This window comes from Odocoileus virginianus, chromosome 5, assembly GCF_023699985.2.
Source record: "Odocoileus virginianus isolate 20LAN1187 ecotype Illinois chromosome 5, Ovbor_1.2, whole genome shotgun sequence".
Classification (NCBI taxonomy): domain Eukaryota; kingdom Metazoa; phylum Chordata; class Mammalia; order Artiodactyla; family Cervidae; genus Odocoileus; species Odocoileus virginianus.
Window position 1 is genome coordinate 72524306 of NC_069678.1, and position 16570 is coordinate 72540875.

Below are 16570 nucleotides of genomic sequence, written 5' to 3' on the forward strand. Positions count from 1 at the left end.
TCTATCTGAAAGTGAAGTCGCTCAGTCATGTCAGACTCTTTGCAACCCCAAGGACTGTAGACCACTAGTCTCCTCCGTCCATGGGATTTTCCAGGCAAGAATACTGGAGTGGGTTGCCATTTCCTTCTCCAGAGAATCTTCCCAACCCAGGGATCGAACCCGTGTCTGCTGCATTGCAGGCGTGTCTCCTGCATTGGGCTCAATCTAACATCGGCTGCTGTCTCTTACTGTGCTCAAAGGTCATTTTGGAGGTGGCAGGATTTTCCGCTTGACCTGTTAAGATCCTGGAAGAGAGAGGGGAGGAGGAGGAGGGTGGGAGGTAGGCGGGGCCTCCAAAGCTGTCTTTTAGGACTTTCCAGGCCTGCAGGAGCTGTTCTGCCAGGAGGAGATTTAAGCGCTGTCAAGACTCCTTCCTCCCTCTGAGGAGGAAGACTCAGGAGACTCTGCCCTTTGAGAGGTATTCCCCTCAGAGGGTCATCATGGCAAATAAGATGGGGTGCTGGAAGTGGGTCATTGTCGGCGGTGTCAGTGTGGCTCTGGTGTTCACCATCGGGATAATCGTGGGCTTCTCGCTGCAGAAACGCACCAGAAACGATGCAGAAACGCATCCAGGTAGGAGCATCCAGCTGTGCTATCTGGTTGTCTTCCCCACCCCTCACTCTTCGCCCCCAGAAGGTCCTGTCCCCACCGACAGCCCTGTTGGCCTCTGCTCTCCTCCCCATTGCTGCTGCTGTTCAGTCGCTAAGTCGTCTCTGACTCTTTGCGACCCCATGGACTGCAGCACACCAGGCTTCTGTCCTTTCCTCTCTCCTGGAGCTTGGTAAAAGTCATGTCCTTTGAGTCCATGATTCTATCCAACCATCTCATTCTCTGTCGTCCCCTTCTCCTGCCTTCCATCTTTTCCCCTCATCAGAGTCTTTTCCAGTGAGTCCCTCTTCTCATCAGGTGGCCAAAGGATAGGAGTTTCAGCTTCAGCATCAGTCCTTCCAATGAGTGTTCAGAGTTGGTTTCCTTTTGAATTGACTACCAAGACTTACCCTCCATCCACAGCTCTACTTGCCCCTCCCATCACCGACCCCACCGAGATTTGGTCTCCAACAAAGTCTCATTAACTTTGTTTCCCTTCCTCCTTTACCAGGCTTCAGCTATCCTTCCATGCTCCCAGATGAACACTTCTTGTTGGAGGGTCATTCAGGCATCACACTCAGCGGACTGGGCTGAACTTACCCTCACCCCCTCCCCCCGCACCCTCCCCTGATGAAGGGTCCTCCATCTACAAGGGGACCTGGGAGCAACCTCCTCTCCTTCTGCCTCATGCCTGTATCTTCAGTCCTGTGCCTCGAGGCTTCTTCCTTCCCATCCTCTATCTCCATTCCCTGCTCACCCTAACCTCTCAGCTCCCCCTCTCCTGCTGGACCCCTGCCTCAGTCCGCCCCTTCCCACACAGTCTCTGCCGCCAGCCTGCTCTTGCTAATCCATTCTCGCCCTGACACTAAGGAGCACTTTCTAAACTTGTTTGCCATCTCCAGCACATAACCCCCCCCCCTCCTTTTTTTTTTTGCTGGCACCCAGGGTCCTTTACAACCAGATCACAGCCCTCTTTTCCAATCTTGTCCTATCTCATTTCTCTGTATCTGTACCAAAGCAATGGCCATTCTTTTAAGCAACCACATTTCCTATGGCCAACCCTTTTTCTTATACTTTCCTCTCTGTCTGGAATAACCTAGTCCCCTCTTTTGGCTAAATTTACACACCCATCCTTCTATGTCTCCCTCAAATATTCCCTTATCAGTGAACTTTCCAATGTCCCCAGGCTGGTCTGGAGCATCCTTGTGCTCAGGACCCCACATGTTTCTCTTTCACAGCACTGATGACTCTGGGGTCCACTATTTCTCTGCTAGATGGCAGGCTGAACGTGGCCCTGGGACCCAGAGAGGGTTAGTAGGATGTATAGACAAGAGTCTTGGGCTTGGGCAAGAACTGATGCTAACAGCCTCCTTGTCCTTGATTCCAGGCTGTAAACAGGATGGGACCTGCCGCTCTGATGCAGACATGCTGGACTACCTGCTAAGCTTGGGTCAGATCAGCCAAAGGGACGGCCTGCTAGTCACCTGGTACCACGCTGCCAACAGCAAGAAGCAAATGAAGGCTGCCCTCAGGAGTAAGTCTAGTTGCCAGGATGGGGCAGGCTGGGGCAGAGGTGAAGATGGAGGGAGTGTGGCAGCAGGGCTAAGACAGCTTTTCCTGTGAAGTAGCATTAGGATGGGCATGGCTGCGTTCTTGCCATCATCCACTTGAGAAAGTGAGGGCTCACTGGTTATGTGAGTGGCTCAGGTTGTAGGGAGATGTCTGGGTCCAAGGTCATATCCTGCTGTCATCTTTTCAAGATGAAAGGAAGGGGCCCCAAATTTGTGCACTCTTACTTCTGAAGAGTTTCAGATTCAGTGGCTCTGGGGTGGGACCTGAGAATTTGCATTGCTAGTAAGTTTCCAGGTGGCACTAATGTGGTGAGCCCAGGACCACACTTTGAGAACCACTGCTCTACCCAAAACCCTCAATTTTAGGAAAGTTAGATCCTGAGTGGGAGAGGGGCTTGTTCACGGTCACGCAGTAGGTCTGAAGCAGAACAAGACCCAGGCTCAAGGCCTTTGGCTTTTATCTCCTGCAGAGTCACCAGCAGAGGGCCTGGGGTAAGAGACAGGGAAAGGTTTGCTGAATGAATGAATGAGTCCTTAGAGAGACTTCTTGGAGGAGGCAGGCTTGGTGGTCAGCAGAGGGGAGGGCTTCCGCAGGCTGGGTGGAGCCAGTCTGCTGCTGCTTCTTGAGAGACATGGTCAGACTTGGGTGAAAAGGAGCTAGAGAACTTGGCAAGAGGGAGAACTCTCAGCTGGGAGATGAGGCCTAAGGGAAGGCAAAGAGACTCTGCCAGCCCCAGGCTCATCTCAGGTAAGTCCTGGGGCAGCAGATAGGGATCAAGCCCCACCAAGTTGTGACCTTGGCCAAGAAGAAAGCTAAGGTCCCCAACTGGGTGGTGCCCAACAGCTTGGAGCATGCGGAGCAACCAGTCAGCATAGCCACAGGGGTGGGAAGGACCTGAGGCCTTCCACAGGTCTATGGGAGGAGGGTGGCTCCACAGCTGGGGGAGGGATCCTGAGGGGAAGCAATGGTAGGCCAGAGTTAGGCTGGTGAAGTCACACCTGACATCTTAGTGGATGGGAGGGGCCAGAGCAAAGGCCTGGGAGGCAGACGGAAGTGGGCTCCAATTCTACATTTTACCATTTACCAAAGGAGTGGTTTGGGACAAGTGACTTCACCTATCTGCAGCTCAAACCACTTCCTCTGCCAAATGTGGACAGGTAGGACAAAGCCAGGGCACTTTTGGTCATGAAAGAGGTCATTTTTAGTAATTATGCTGAAACAATAGGAATATCCCAGACTAACTGAGTGATTTACTCCATGTAGATGATAATTAAAACACAGTGAATGCAAACAAAGGATATTTTATTATTTACCTCTAGTAAATGAGGGAAAGGAGGCACAGAGAAGTCAAGTAACCTGCCCAAGGTCACACAGCTTGCAAGTGTTAAAGCAGGGGACTGGAAGCTAGCAGTCTTGGGTTCAGCGTGGGCCATGGTGCTCCTCCTCCCGGATGTGATGTGTAGAGCTCCTGGGTGGGCGGGGAGGGGTGGGGGGTGAAGGGGAGGGAGGGCCTGGGAACTTCCTGTGGGCTCCTTGTGGAGAGCAGCACTCTTCACCTGTCTGCACCCTTAGGACCAGGGCTACTACTGTAGCTGCAGGAACATGAATCTTCCCTCATTTCCTCTTCCCTCATCCCCACCCCCCACCCCCTAAACAAGTTAGCTCTCAGATTCAGGATCTGGAAAGCCCCGAACAGGTGTGAATGGCCGTGCAGGAGGAAGCTGGATCCAGGAGCTGATCACAAGGAGACAAGTTAGGCCCATCCATCTTTAGTCCCCCTCACTGAGCATTTGCTGGGCCCATGCTCTGCACCCAGCTTGAGGCGGTGTAGAAACGAGACGTGGTCCTGAGTTCAGGGGCTGCCAGCATCTCAAGGGAGGCAGCTGGTGCAGGCCAAGCAAGGCAGCAGCTTCAGAGAGTCACCAGGACTGAGACCTGGGTTCCAGCCCTGGCTCCCTCCCAGTGTACCTCCACCTTCCCCAGACTGGACCTGGCCCCTGTTAGATGGGGGAGGAGACCCCTCAGCATCCATTCTCCTTAGCTACCCTCTTACCTGCCCAGCTACCGCCTGGGGCCTGGCCTCTCTGGGCCTTGCTGGGCCCCAAGCCCCTCCGCATCCCTCTCTTAGCATCCCCAGGTAACGAAGTTAAGACAAAAAAGCCAAAGAAATGAAGGCTACCTTCATATAGCCCTTCACAATTTACAACCTGTTGGGGGTTTTTTTTTATTTTTTACTACAACTTACTTTTATTTCCATGTTTTGTAGTTAAAACCTAGAGCGATTCATCCCCATCTTGGCAGTGAGGACACCAGGGAGTCTGGAGCGCTGGGTCAGAGATATGAGGATGAAATGAGACAGTGCAAAGTGCCTGAAACAGTGCTGGGGACAGCCTGGCACTCAGCTTCCTCTCCCTTCTGGAAATCCAGACACTTATGCTTTAGAGAAATTTGCAAAACTTATCTGCAACTTTGTGCAAGCTCTTTTACTTTTTTGGACCCGGGCTGCTTGAACTTAACTTTTTCTCTTTTGGCTGCACTGTGAGGCCTGTGGGATCTTAGTTCCTCAACCAGAAACCAAACCTATGCCATCTGCACTGGGAAGGAAGGTGGTCCACTGGACCACCAGGGAAGTCACTGATCTCAGATTTTTCTATCATTCATTTATCTAGTCTTTTACCATCCAACAAACATTTCTGAAGATCCTTTCTTAGGCCTGGTACCACCTTAGCACTGGAAATCCAAATGGTGGGCCACCTAAAGCTGGAGCCTGCTCCTAGCCCTCAGGCTCAGGAAGGATGGTGCTAAATGAGTAGTTACATGGGGGCTGAGTGCTCAAAGGATAAGCTGTCAGCCTGACTTTGACTGAGTGTGTGGTTTAGGGATGGCCTCCTTGATATTTTAAGCCAACACCCACAAATGAGCTGGAGGTGGCCTAGTAAAACTGTGGAGGGAAGAGTGTTGCCATGGCAACAGCCAGGTGTAGGAGCCCAGAGATGGGAGACAAGATATTTAAGCTTTGAGGCTCAAAGTGTGGTCTGTGGACCAGCAGTCTGGGCATCACTGGGGAGCTTGGTAGATGTCTTGGGCCCCACCCCAGATCTACTGAGCAGAACTTGCATTAGGACAGTTCCTGGGTGGTTTGTGTACACACTGATATGTTGGAGAAACAGGAGTGGATGGAAGCTAGATATTGAGGGACAGAGGGACTCCAGGTGAGATGGCAAAGTTTGCTGGGCCTGGTCCTACAGGACTTCACAGACTATGGGCAGGCATTTGGTTTGGATTCTCAGGACTAAAGCCAGGGATATTTTGAATTTTTAATAGAGGTAACACAACCAGGTATAGGTGAATGGACTTGGAGGGGAGCAGGGCTGCAAGTATAAAACAGAAGAGATCCCTCTGATGCCAAATATCTGATGGATCAGGCGCTCATAGCAACTCCACCCAGGCTTTTTACTCCACTCCTTGGTCAGACAGCCTGGCCTGCTCTTGCCAGCCTGCTTCTCACTCAAAATCCTTGACTCCCTCCTGGACTGAACTCTCCCAAAAGGTATCACATAGTCACCTGAGGAGTTAACTGTATGCATTGAAAAGACAAAAATAATCACAATACTCAGTGCTCTTAAGGGTGCCCAGAGATGGACCAGCTTATGTACTTCTGGCAGGCATATGAGTCACAAGAATTTTTCTAGACAGTAATTTGATAATATGAGCTTTAAAAATGATACTGCAGCCTTCCCTGGTGGTATAATGAAGGCTGAAGGTAGAAGAACTTATGCTTTCAAACTGTGGTGCTGGAGAAGACTTGAGAAACCCTTGGACTGCAGGGAGATCAAACCAGACAATCCTAAAGGAAATCAACCCTGAATATTCACTGGAAGGACTGAAGCTGAAGCTCCAATACTTTGGCCACTGGATGAGAGAGCCTGCTTATTGGAAAAGACCCTGATGCTAGGAAAGATTGAGGGCCAGAGGAGAAAGAGGCAACAGAGGATGAGATGGTTAGATGGCATCACTGACTCAATGGACATGAGTTTAAGCAAACTCATGTCAGGACTCGCTGCTCCACAAGAGAAGCTGATGCAATGAGAACCCTGGGCACAGCAATGAAGAGTAGCCCCTGCTTGCCAGAACTAGAGGAAACCTGCTCCCCGCAACCAGAAATAAATAAAAAACAAACAAAAAAACGACCTTGCATGGCCCTGACTAAAGTTCCTCAAGTCAGGATAGAAAATAATCAGAAAAATCAGAAAAAAAATATGCACCCTTATTTGTTAGTAGCAAAAGTTTAGAGACTACTGAAATGTCTCAGGAAAGGAGGGGGAGTAGCTAACTGAAACAGGGGACTATCCTCAATCAGGGATTTTGTAGCTTTTTTAGTGAAACAGAAAAGATTATAAATACTGAGTGGCCTCAACTGTGTAAAAATTATACATAAAAATGGGTGGAAATGTGGGTGAATATTTCCCTTTCTGCTTTTCTGTATTTTCCAAATACTCTATAATAAGTGTGTTGATGATGAGAAAAATTGCTTTAAAAAGTTTGTCCAATGCAACAGGTAACATCATGGTCTTGGAGGCAGACGTCACAATAGAAGGGCTCGGCACAGTCAACGAGACCGGAGTCCCCATCATGGCGCACCCCCCAGACATCTACAGCGACAACACCCTGGAGCAGTGGCTGGAGGCTGTGCTGGCCTCTTCCCAGGAGGGTAAGGACTTCTCTCAGCCCCTCCCCAGCTGCCAAGCCCTCCAGTACTCAGGCCACATGTGCAAGGGTCACTCCACTAGGAGACAAGTCCAATCCCTATCAGGAGTTGCTCTTGCCTCAGCTTTCCACTCTAGAGACCTGGGCTCAGGGAAGATGGGTAAAACAAGGGATGTAAAAGTGCAGGGTAAGCTGCAAAGGGCCAAACATGAGCATTCAGGCTCTGAATCCATGGAACTGGATACAACATGCTCAAAGCCAATTCCACCTTCCCCTCCCATGTCTCTTTGCCAGTTACCAAAAGAATCCAGGCATCACCCTAATGCCTCTTCCTCATCCCCTGCATCTACTCAGCTGCTGCATCTGCCAATTCTAACCCTGACTCCTACCCCCGATCCAATCCCACTCACATCATCCTTCTCCTGGACCTCCTTCCTCACTGGCTTCTTGCCTCCAAACTCAGCCCCTACCCGGGTGAGCTTTCCAAAATGCCAACTGTCAAGTCACTTCCCTGCTTTAACCCTCCATAGCTCCCCACTGTCCTCAGGACAAATTATGATCTCCTTGGCCTGGCTTTCAACATCCTTCTCTAACTGGTGAAGAATCTGCCTGAAATGCAGGAGACCCAAGTTGAATCCTTGGGTGGGGAAGATCCCCTGGAGAAAGTAATGGCAACCCACTCCAGTATTCTTGCCTGGGAAATCCCATGGACAGAGGAATCTGGGCTACAGTCCATGGGGTTGCAAAGAGTCAAATACGAGTGAGCAACTGACTCTTTCTAATTCCTCAGCCTCATCTGCTATTTAGGTTTGTGTGGCTTTGGACCCTCTCAGTCTGCCTGTCCCAAGAATCACAGTCCGTTTTCATCAGATGCTTGACAACATCTGCACCAGCCCCAAGTCCCAAGCCCTGAGCCATCATTTGCTTCCTCCCCTTGGGGATGAGGGATGGAAGATCACTCCTACACGGGCAAGCCCTTTCTCTCCAGGAGAGCTCCGCCTGTTTGAAGCCTTCTTCACACCCACCCAGAATTCCATCCCTGTCTTCCCTCCCATCCCCGACACACACGGCATACCTGCTCTCTCTGTCCCAGGAAGCCATGTCTTCTGTTTCCTTCCTTGAGCACAAGGGACCAATTTCCCAAGCCCTTGGCCCTCTCCCCACAGGCATCAAACTAGACTTCAAGAGCATCAAGGCTGTGGGCCCCTCCCTGGACCTGCTGCAGCGGCTGACAGAGGAGGGGAAAGTTCGAAGGCCTGTGTGGATCAATGCCGACATCCTGAGGGGTCCCAACATGGTCAGATCAACAGAGGTCAATGCCACACAGTGAGTGTTTGCCTCTCTGCTCCAGCTGTGTCGTCTGTTTCCTTCAACGTCTGGTACAGCAGGTGCTCAGGGGACCTGTGCTGAGTTTGCCTCCAGACACACCATATCCCCTGAACTCAGCCTTCACACATCCTGTTCCCTCTGCCTTGAATGCCCCTCCACCATTTCCTGGTGAACCTGCCCCAGAAACGTCCCTGACGTCCAAGGGTGCTGAGGACTGTCCCTCACACTTTCTCCTAACAGTCCTGATTTCACAAGGCTGTCACTGTTGGATTACGGGTTTGTCTCCTTACTATAATGTTTATTCCTGGATGGCAAATGGTGACCAGGGCAACCCTTGGCCTGCTAGAAAAGTCTAAAACACTAACTCCTTCCCCAGCCTCCCCACCCCCGACCCCCAGATCCCAGCACTGCCAACAACAACACTTACGTAGCACCAGCTACATGGTGCAAGTTTACAGTTTACAGAGGGCCGCATAAAAGGAGAGAATATCTGAGTTCATAGAAATGCCAGGTTAGAAGCATTTTTTCTCACCATTTTGCAGATAAGAAAGACAATAATTGAGGCTCAGTCTGTTGAATGTTTATTGTCTGTCACACGCATTGTTTTAAGTAGTCTAGTTGTGGAGTACCATTTAACTCTTACAATGAGAATGAGGTAGGTACTATTATTTTCATTTTGTAATATAGGAATTATCTCACTGAGGTTAAATGACCTGCCTACATCTAATAATTGGCAGAGCAAACATACAAAGCCAGGTCTTTCTGACTCTAACTTTCAGCTCTCTATTGTCCATTTCCATCCATCCTTTCTCCCATCCATCTATTAAGCCATCTTTTCAACCAGTCAGCTAACAATACATCCACCCAGTATTTATCTAGTCTTTAACTCAGGTGCATTTGGAAAGCAGCAGCTTGAAAATGTAGTCAGTGGCCCAAGATTGAAAAAAAAAATGGTTGATCTTGGAGTGAACATTACTCAGTGATCTGGGAGGGGGAGAGGGTAACATTTGCCTATTCTAATTTGTAAGAGTTCAAACTTCGAATGACATTTTTAAATATCTGAAAATTCAGAGACTCTCACAGGTGACAGCACAGGTCCCACACCTAGGGATTGGATGCATCTCTGCATCCACCTAGGGATGTTTGAGAAGCCCTGTCCTGCCTGAAAGGATGCCATTTTAAAGAATCAAAGGTTGGGTGAGCTGCCCAAGGTTATAGTCAGGACTCAAACCCAGGCCTCCCCAGCTCCAAAGTTCATACCCTAACATGGGACTTTGAGCAAGCCAACATGTGCTTCAGGACTGTGCTCTAATATCTAGATGTGATAAATCCTGCCTCTTCCTAGCACTCTGATGGGAACCCAGGAGATGAGGAAGGGGCTCTAAAAGACCAGTATCTCTGATTGTCTGCAGGTTCCTGGCCTTGGTCCAGGAGAAGTATCCCAAGACAACCCTGTCTCCAGGCTGGACTACCCTGTACCTGCCCTTGTTCCCAAATGGGACATATACCCAGACCATGATGGAGAAGATGCAGGAGCTGGTGGGAGCACTGCCCCAGAAGGTGACCTTCCCCGTGCGGGCTGTCATGGTCAGGGCTGCTTGGCCCCAATTCAGCTGGCTGCTTGGCCAATCTGACAGGTGAGAACGCCCAGGCCCTTGCCCTGGCCCCTTCTCCCTCCAAGCTCATTCCCGGTGCTTGAATCCATGGCAAGATAGATCCCAGACGCTAATGGTTAGAAGGGTCTTCATGATCAACTGGCCCAACCTCTGCTGGTACTCACAGTGTCTACAGTATCCCTGCTTTCTTCTTGTACACCTCTGGTAATGGGCAGCTATCACTTGAGGCAGCCTGTCCAGTGGGAAGTGTTTATTTTTTTCTGCTTATTTATTTTGGGCCCCACTACACACCAGGCGGTCTCTTAGTTCCCCACCAGGGATCAAACCAGCAACCCCTGCAGTGGAAGCACAGTCTTTCCCACTGGACCACTAGGGAAGTTCAAGAAAGTGTTTATTCTGAGAGGCAATTTGCCTCCCACTGCTTCCTCCCTGGGGAACCAGCTATTCTCTGAGGCTGTACAGACTGCACCTATAGCCTCTGCCCCAATAGCTCTGTGGGACTGGGGGAGCCCACCTTCCTCCCACCTCTGCACTGGTCCCAGCTGCACAGCACCACCTTCCTCAGCCTCTCCCACTGGGGGCCACTCCCTTCCCTCTTCATCAGTTCAGTTCAATTCAGTTCAGTTGCTCAGTCATGTCCAACTCTTTGCGACCCCATGAATCGCAGCACATCAGGCCTCCCTGTCCATCACCAACTCCCGGGGTTTACTCAGACTCGTGCCCATCGAGTCGGTGATGCCATCCAGCCATCTCATACTCTGTCGTCCCCTTCTCCTCCTGCCCCTAATCCCTCCCAGCATCAGGGTCTTTTCCAATGAGTCAACTCTTCGCATGAGGTGGCCAAAGTATTGGAGCTTCAGCTTCAGCATCAGTCCTTCCAATGAACACCCAGGACTGATCTCCTTTAGGATGGACTGGTTGGATCTCCTTACTCTCCAAGGGACTCTCAAGAGTCTTCTCCAACACCACAGTTCAAAAGCATCAATTTTTCGGTGCTCAGCTTTCTTCACAGTCCAACTCTCATATCCATACATGACCACTGCAAAAACCATAGCCTTGAAACAAAGCCTGATGGTCCTTTGTTGGCAAAGTAATGTCTCTGCTTTTTAATACGCTATCTGGGTTGGTCATAACTTTCCTTCCAAGGAGTAAGCGTCTTTTAATTTCATGGCTGCAGTCACCATCCGCAGTGATTTTGGAGCCCCAAAAAATAAAGTCTGACACTGTTTCTACTGTCTCCCCATCTATTTCCCATGAGGTGACAGGACCAGATGCCATGATCTCAGTTTTCTGAATGTTAAGCGTTAAGCCAACTTTTTCACTCTCTCCTTTCACTTTCATCAAGAGGCTTTTCAGTTCCTCTTCACTCTCTGCCATAAGGGTGGTATCATCTGCATATCTGAGGTTATTGATATTTCTCCCAGCAATCTTGGTTCCAGCTTGTGCTTCTTCTAGCCCAGCGTGTCTCATGATGTACTCTGCATATAAGTTAAATAAGCAGGGTGACAATATACAGCCTTGACGTACTCCTTTTCCTCCAACCACCCCTCCCGTGCCCATCTCTTCTGTCCTTATCTCTTTCCTAAATTGTTCAGTCACTAAGTCCTGTCTGATTCTTTGTGACCCTATGAACTGCACCATGCTCGGCTTCCCTGTCCTTCACCGTCTCCCAAAGCTTGCTCAAACTCATGTCCATTCAGTCATTGATGCCCTCCAACCATTTCATCGTCTGTTGTCCCCTTTCCCTCTGCCTTCAATCTTTCCCACTATCAGGGTCTTCTCCAATGAGCTCTTCACATCAGGTGGCCAAAGCATTGGAATTTCAGCTTTTCAGCATCAGTCCTTCCAATGAATATTCAGGACTGATTTCCTTTAGGATTGACTGATTGGATCTCCTTTCTGTCCGGAGTCCAACATCCCAGTTCAAAAGCATCCATTCTTCAGTACTCAGCCTTCTTTATGGTCCAACTCTCACATCCGTACATGACTAGTGGAAAAACCCATAGCTTTGACTATCCAGACTTCTGTCAACAAAGTAACGTCTCTGCCTTTTAATGTACTCTGTAGGTTTGTCAAAGCTTTTCTTCCAAGGAGCAAGTGTTTTTTAATTTCATGGCTGCATTGCCCTTCTTTGGGACTTGAATGAAAACTGAGCTTTTCCAGTCCTGTGGCTATTGCTGAGTTTTCCAATTTTATTGGTATACTGAGTGCACCATTTTAACAGCATTTTTTAGGATTTAAAATTGGTCAGCTGGAATTCCATCACATCACCTTCATTAGCTTTGTTCATAGTGATGCTTCCTAAGGCCCACTTGACTTCACACTCCAGGATGTCTGGATCTAAGTGAGTGATCACACCATCATGGTTATCCAGGTCATTAAGATTTTTTTTTTCTTGTAGTTTTTCTGTGTATTTTTTTTTCTCTGTATTCTTGCCACCTCTTTTTAATATTTTCTGCTTCTGTTAGGTCCATACCATTCCTGTCCTCAATTGTGCCCAATTGCATGAAATGGTCCCTTGGTGTCTCTAATTTTCTTGATCTCTAGTCTTTCCTATTCTATTGTTTTCCTCTATTTCTTTGCATTATTCACTTAGAAAGGTTTTATTTCTTGTTATTTTCTGGAGCTCTGCATTCAAATGGGATTCTCAGCTATTTGTAAGGTCTCCTCAAACAACCACTTTGCCTTTTTTGCATTTTTCTTGGGGGTGGTTTTGATCACTGCCTACTGTACAATTCTACAAACCTCCATTCATATTTCTTCAGGCACTCTATCAGATCTAATCCCTTGAATCTATTTGTCATTTTCACTGGATAATCATAAGGGATTTAAGTCTTAACCTGAATGGCCTAGTCGTTTTCCCTACTTTCTTCGATTTAAGTCTGAATTTGGCAATGAGTTCATGATCTGAGCAACAGTCAGCTGGTTTTTGTTGACTGTATAGAGCTTCATCTTTGGCTGCAAAGAATATAATCAATCTGACTTAGGTATTGACCATCTGGTGATGTCTGTGTGTAGAGTTCTCTTGTGTTGTTGGAAGACGATGTCTGCTATGACCACTGCATACTCTTGGCAAAACTCTGTTAGCCTTTGCCTGTCTCACTTTGTAACTGCCTGTTATTCCAGGTATTTCTTGACTTCCTACTTTTGCATCCAGTCCCCTATGATGAAAAGGACATCTTGTTTTTCGTTCATTTCAGCTTTTTCAGCACTAGTGCTTGGGGCATAGACTTGGATTACTGTGATACTGAGTGGCTTGCCCTAGAAACCGAGATCATTCTGCCATTTTTGAGACTGCACCCAAGGACTGCCTTTTGGACTCTTTCGTTGACTATTAGTGCTACTCCATTTCTTCTAAGGGATTCTTGCCCACAGTGTAGATATAATGGTCATCTGAATTAAATTTGCCATTCCCATCCATTTTAGTTCACTGATTCCTAAAATGTGTTTCTGTGGGTCCTCTTTCCTAACAGAGGGCCCACAAATAGACACTCCAAGTGGGGGACAGGCCAGTCCATCTCCCCTCCTTCTTAAGGGAGATGTCCTCTCCTAACCTCTGCCCTCAGTCAGGGTTCCCAAGGCCTCCCCCCAGCTCAGGTTCACTTCTGAGCACGGAAGAGGGGCTGAGGGCTGCTAGGCCCAGGCAGGCTCTGAGCTGGCTCTCTGGACCCCAGGTACAGCCTGACAATGTGGCAAGCAACCTCGGACCCCCTGACGGTGGACGACCTCCTCTACATCCGGGACAACACTGCCACCCACCAAGTCTACTATGACCTCTTTGAACCTCTCCTGTCGCAGTTCAAGCAGCTCGCCAGTAGGGAGGGGTCTCGGGAGGGTGGGAAAGGGTGGTGGAGTGGATTCTGCACAAGGCAGCACCTAGTAGATATGGGAGCAGAGCTCGGGGGCGGGGGGGGGGGGGGGCGCAGGCCAATGAAAGGGGAAAATCCTATGTGAGATAGGAGGAAGGAATCATTTGAGGCATCCATTGTATGCCAGACCCTGGGATGGAATATTAAGCTCCACAGATCCATGAAGCAGGGATTCCATTTTACAGATAGATAAACTGAGGTTCAGAACAGTTATGTAATTTATACAAAGTCGTTCAGCTTGAACATGGCACAGCTCCTACTAGAAACAGCAAATTCCAAATCCCAGATGCTTCCCCTTGCAGTATTGTTCTCTGAGGGTTGCTCCAGCATTTCAGAGAACAGCTCCTCCACTGTACCTGCTAATCAGTGATGCTTGTTCCTTTGTCCAAAGCCCCTGTTCCCTTGACTCCAAACCTAGAAGAGCCTGCAATCAGGCCATCTCAAGGGGACCCATCAGACCCAACATTCCTGCTCTGGGAGCCATCTAGGTGAGGGGGAGGAATACCAGCTTTGGGGCCTGAGAGGACCTGGCTCCATCAGGCTTCAATCCCAGCAACCCTGCCCACCAGCTGTAGGACCTTGGGCAAGTCACCCGGCATCTACAAAACAGGGAACTCCAGCTCCCTGGAAGTTCGCTGTGAGGCTTAGAGAGGACTCATGGTGCACAGAAGGCCTCGTGACTGATGGCCTCTTCATCTTGGCAATCTGACCCACAGTGAATACTTCACGGAAGCAAAGCTACTACACCGGGGGCAGCCTGATCCCTGCTCTCCAGCACCCTGGGGACGAGGGTCTGAGCGTGGAGTGGCTGGTTCCTGACATCCAGGGCAATGGAAGCACAGCAACAGTGCGGCTCCCAGGTAAGGTCTGCGTCCAGCCCCTGTGCTCCTAGCTCAACTGCAAGGGTTACCTCGGGGAAGCTACCTCAGGTCTCTGTTACCACAGCAACACGGCTGCAAGATAGGGGAGCAGTGTTGTCAAAAGTGCGGGGCTCCTGGCCTTTGGACCAGCACTTGTGAGGCTTCAGCCACATGGTGCTGCAAGAGAGGCGGGCACAGGCCCAGAGCTGAGCCAGCGGCTTATTGGGCCATTCTGATGAGCCCCAGGCACATTCACAAAGTAGCCCTTCCACCTGGAACCCAGATCCAATCAACAGACCCCATTACCTCCTGCTGTCTCTTTAACTTCAGCAAGGGCCTCTGACACCCCATGATTACCCTAACCCCAGACACTGTTGCCTCCACTGCCTCTTTCAGACCGAGAAGGCATGATTCTGCTGGACGTGGGCCTCCAGAAGCCTGCAGCTGGGGACCCCGTGCCCATCGTCCGCACCCCAGATGGCCGTGCCCTGACGCTGGAGTCCTGCCTGCAGCAGCTGGCCATGCACCCCGGACGCTGGGGGGTCCACGTGCACATAGCAGAGCCTGCCGCCCTGCGGCCGTCCCTGGCCACGCTGGCCACCCTCTCCACCCTTGGCCGCCTGTCTAGGCCCGTGTGGGTCGGGGCCACAGTCTCCCACGGGAGTTTCATGGTCCCTGGCTATGTGGCTGGCAGGGAGTTGCTTACAGCTGTGGCCGAGCTGTTCCCCCACGTGACAGTGGCCCCAGGCTGGCCCGAGGAAGTGCTGGGCAGTGGCTACAGGGAACAGCTGCTCACAGATATGCTGGAGCTGTGCCGGGGCCTCTGGCAACCCGTGTCCTTCCAGCTGCAGGCTGGACCTATGGGCCAGAGCCCCACTGGAGTCGTGGCCCGGCTGCTGGCAGCCTCCCCCCGGGCCACAGTCACGGTGGAACACAGCCCTGGCCGGGGCCACTACGCATCTGTGCGGGCAGTGCTGCTGGCAGCCAGGGCCGTGGAGAAGACCCGAGTCTACTACAGGCTACCCCAGAGCTACCGCCAAGAATTGCAGGCAGATATTGGCAGACACTGAGCACCCAGAGGTGCTGGCCCGGTGGACCCCAGCTTCCCTCAGGGGAGGCAGGAAGGAATAAATGCCTCTGCTTCCTCAGTGCACTGCACGCGTGTCCTTGGGGCAGGATGGTGTGGGAGTGGACGTGAGGTGGCCAGGGAGGATGCTTAGAGGGTCTGGAGGCTGGGGGCCAGGTCGTTCCGGTTGTCCAAGAGGAACTGTTCACAAGCCTTGAAGGTGGTGTAGAACTCAGAGGAGAGGCCGGTCACATTGGTGGTCACATACTTGAGAACGCCCGGGGTGGCCTGGTTGTAGTAAGACACCTGCAGGACAGGGAGCCACAATCAGGGAGGGTGGGAAGGGGGTGGCGGGGGGACACCGAGTGAACATGAAACAGGCAGGTGGCATCCTTGTGCGTTAGTCCCTTAGTCTTGTCCAACTCTTTGGGACCACGTGAACTCGTAGTCCTCCAGGCTCCTCTGTCCATGGCCTTCTCCAGGCAAGAATACTGGAGTGGTTTGCCATTTCCTTCTCTGGAGGATCATCCTGACCCAGGGATAGAACTGGGGTTTCCGCATTGCAGATAGATTATTTACTGTCTTTAGCCACCATGGAAGCCCAGTCACCTGCTAGGAGGGCAGCAAATACCAGCAGCACCTGGGGCCTTTGAGGACTGCATGATTGGGCGTGACCTCCTATAGCTGGACTCCCCTGACCCCTCCTCTGTGTGCTGGCAACCCTGCCTTCCCTCTGTCACCACACATTATACTGTCATCATATGTCTCCCCTCTCAGCCCAGAAGCTCTGGAGGACTGGGTCTCCAGAGTCAAGCATAAAACTCCTTTAAATGAAGGTGCTACTGTTAGAATATGGCTTCCCAGGTTGTAACAGTGATAAAGAATCTACCTGCCAATGCAGCACACACAAGAGACCAGGGTTTG

The 16570-nt window shown here is 50.5% G+C and overlaps 2 protein-coding genes across 2 annotated transcripts in view; one reads left to right on the top strand and one right to left on the bottom strand.

Moving 5' to 3' along the window:
• The first annotated feature begins 479 nt into the window (after window positions 1-479).
• LOC110123460 (protein FAM151A-like) lies at window positions 480-15659 on the top strand. The gene is made up of 8 exons (XM_020871356.2): window positions 480-612; window positions 2015-2161; window positions 6758-6910; window positions 8073-8232; window positions 9648-9872; window positions 13526-13665; window positions 14437-14580; window positions 14977-15659. The coding sequence occupies exons 1-8, from the start codon at window positions 480-482 to the stop codon at window positions 15648-15650; spliced, it is 1776 nt and encodes a 591-aa protein (XP_020727015.2). The 3' UTR covers window positions 15651-15659.
• ACOT11 (acyl-CoA thioesterase 11) overlaps window positions 8794-16570 on the bottom strand; it is a 37010-nt gene continuing 29233 nt past the window's right edge. The window contains exon 17 of the mRNA XM_070468122.1: window positions 8794-15952. Coding sequence (XP_070324223.1) covers window positions 15797-15952 — 156 coding nt within the window. The 3' untranslated portion in view covers window positions 8794-15796. The remainder of the gene's footprint in view (window positions 15953-16570) is intronic.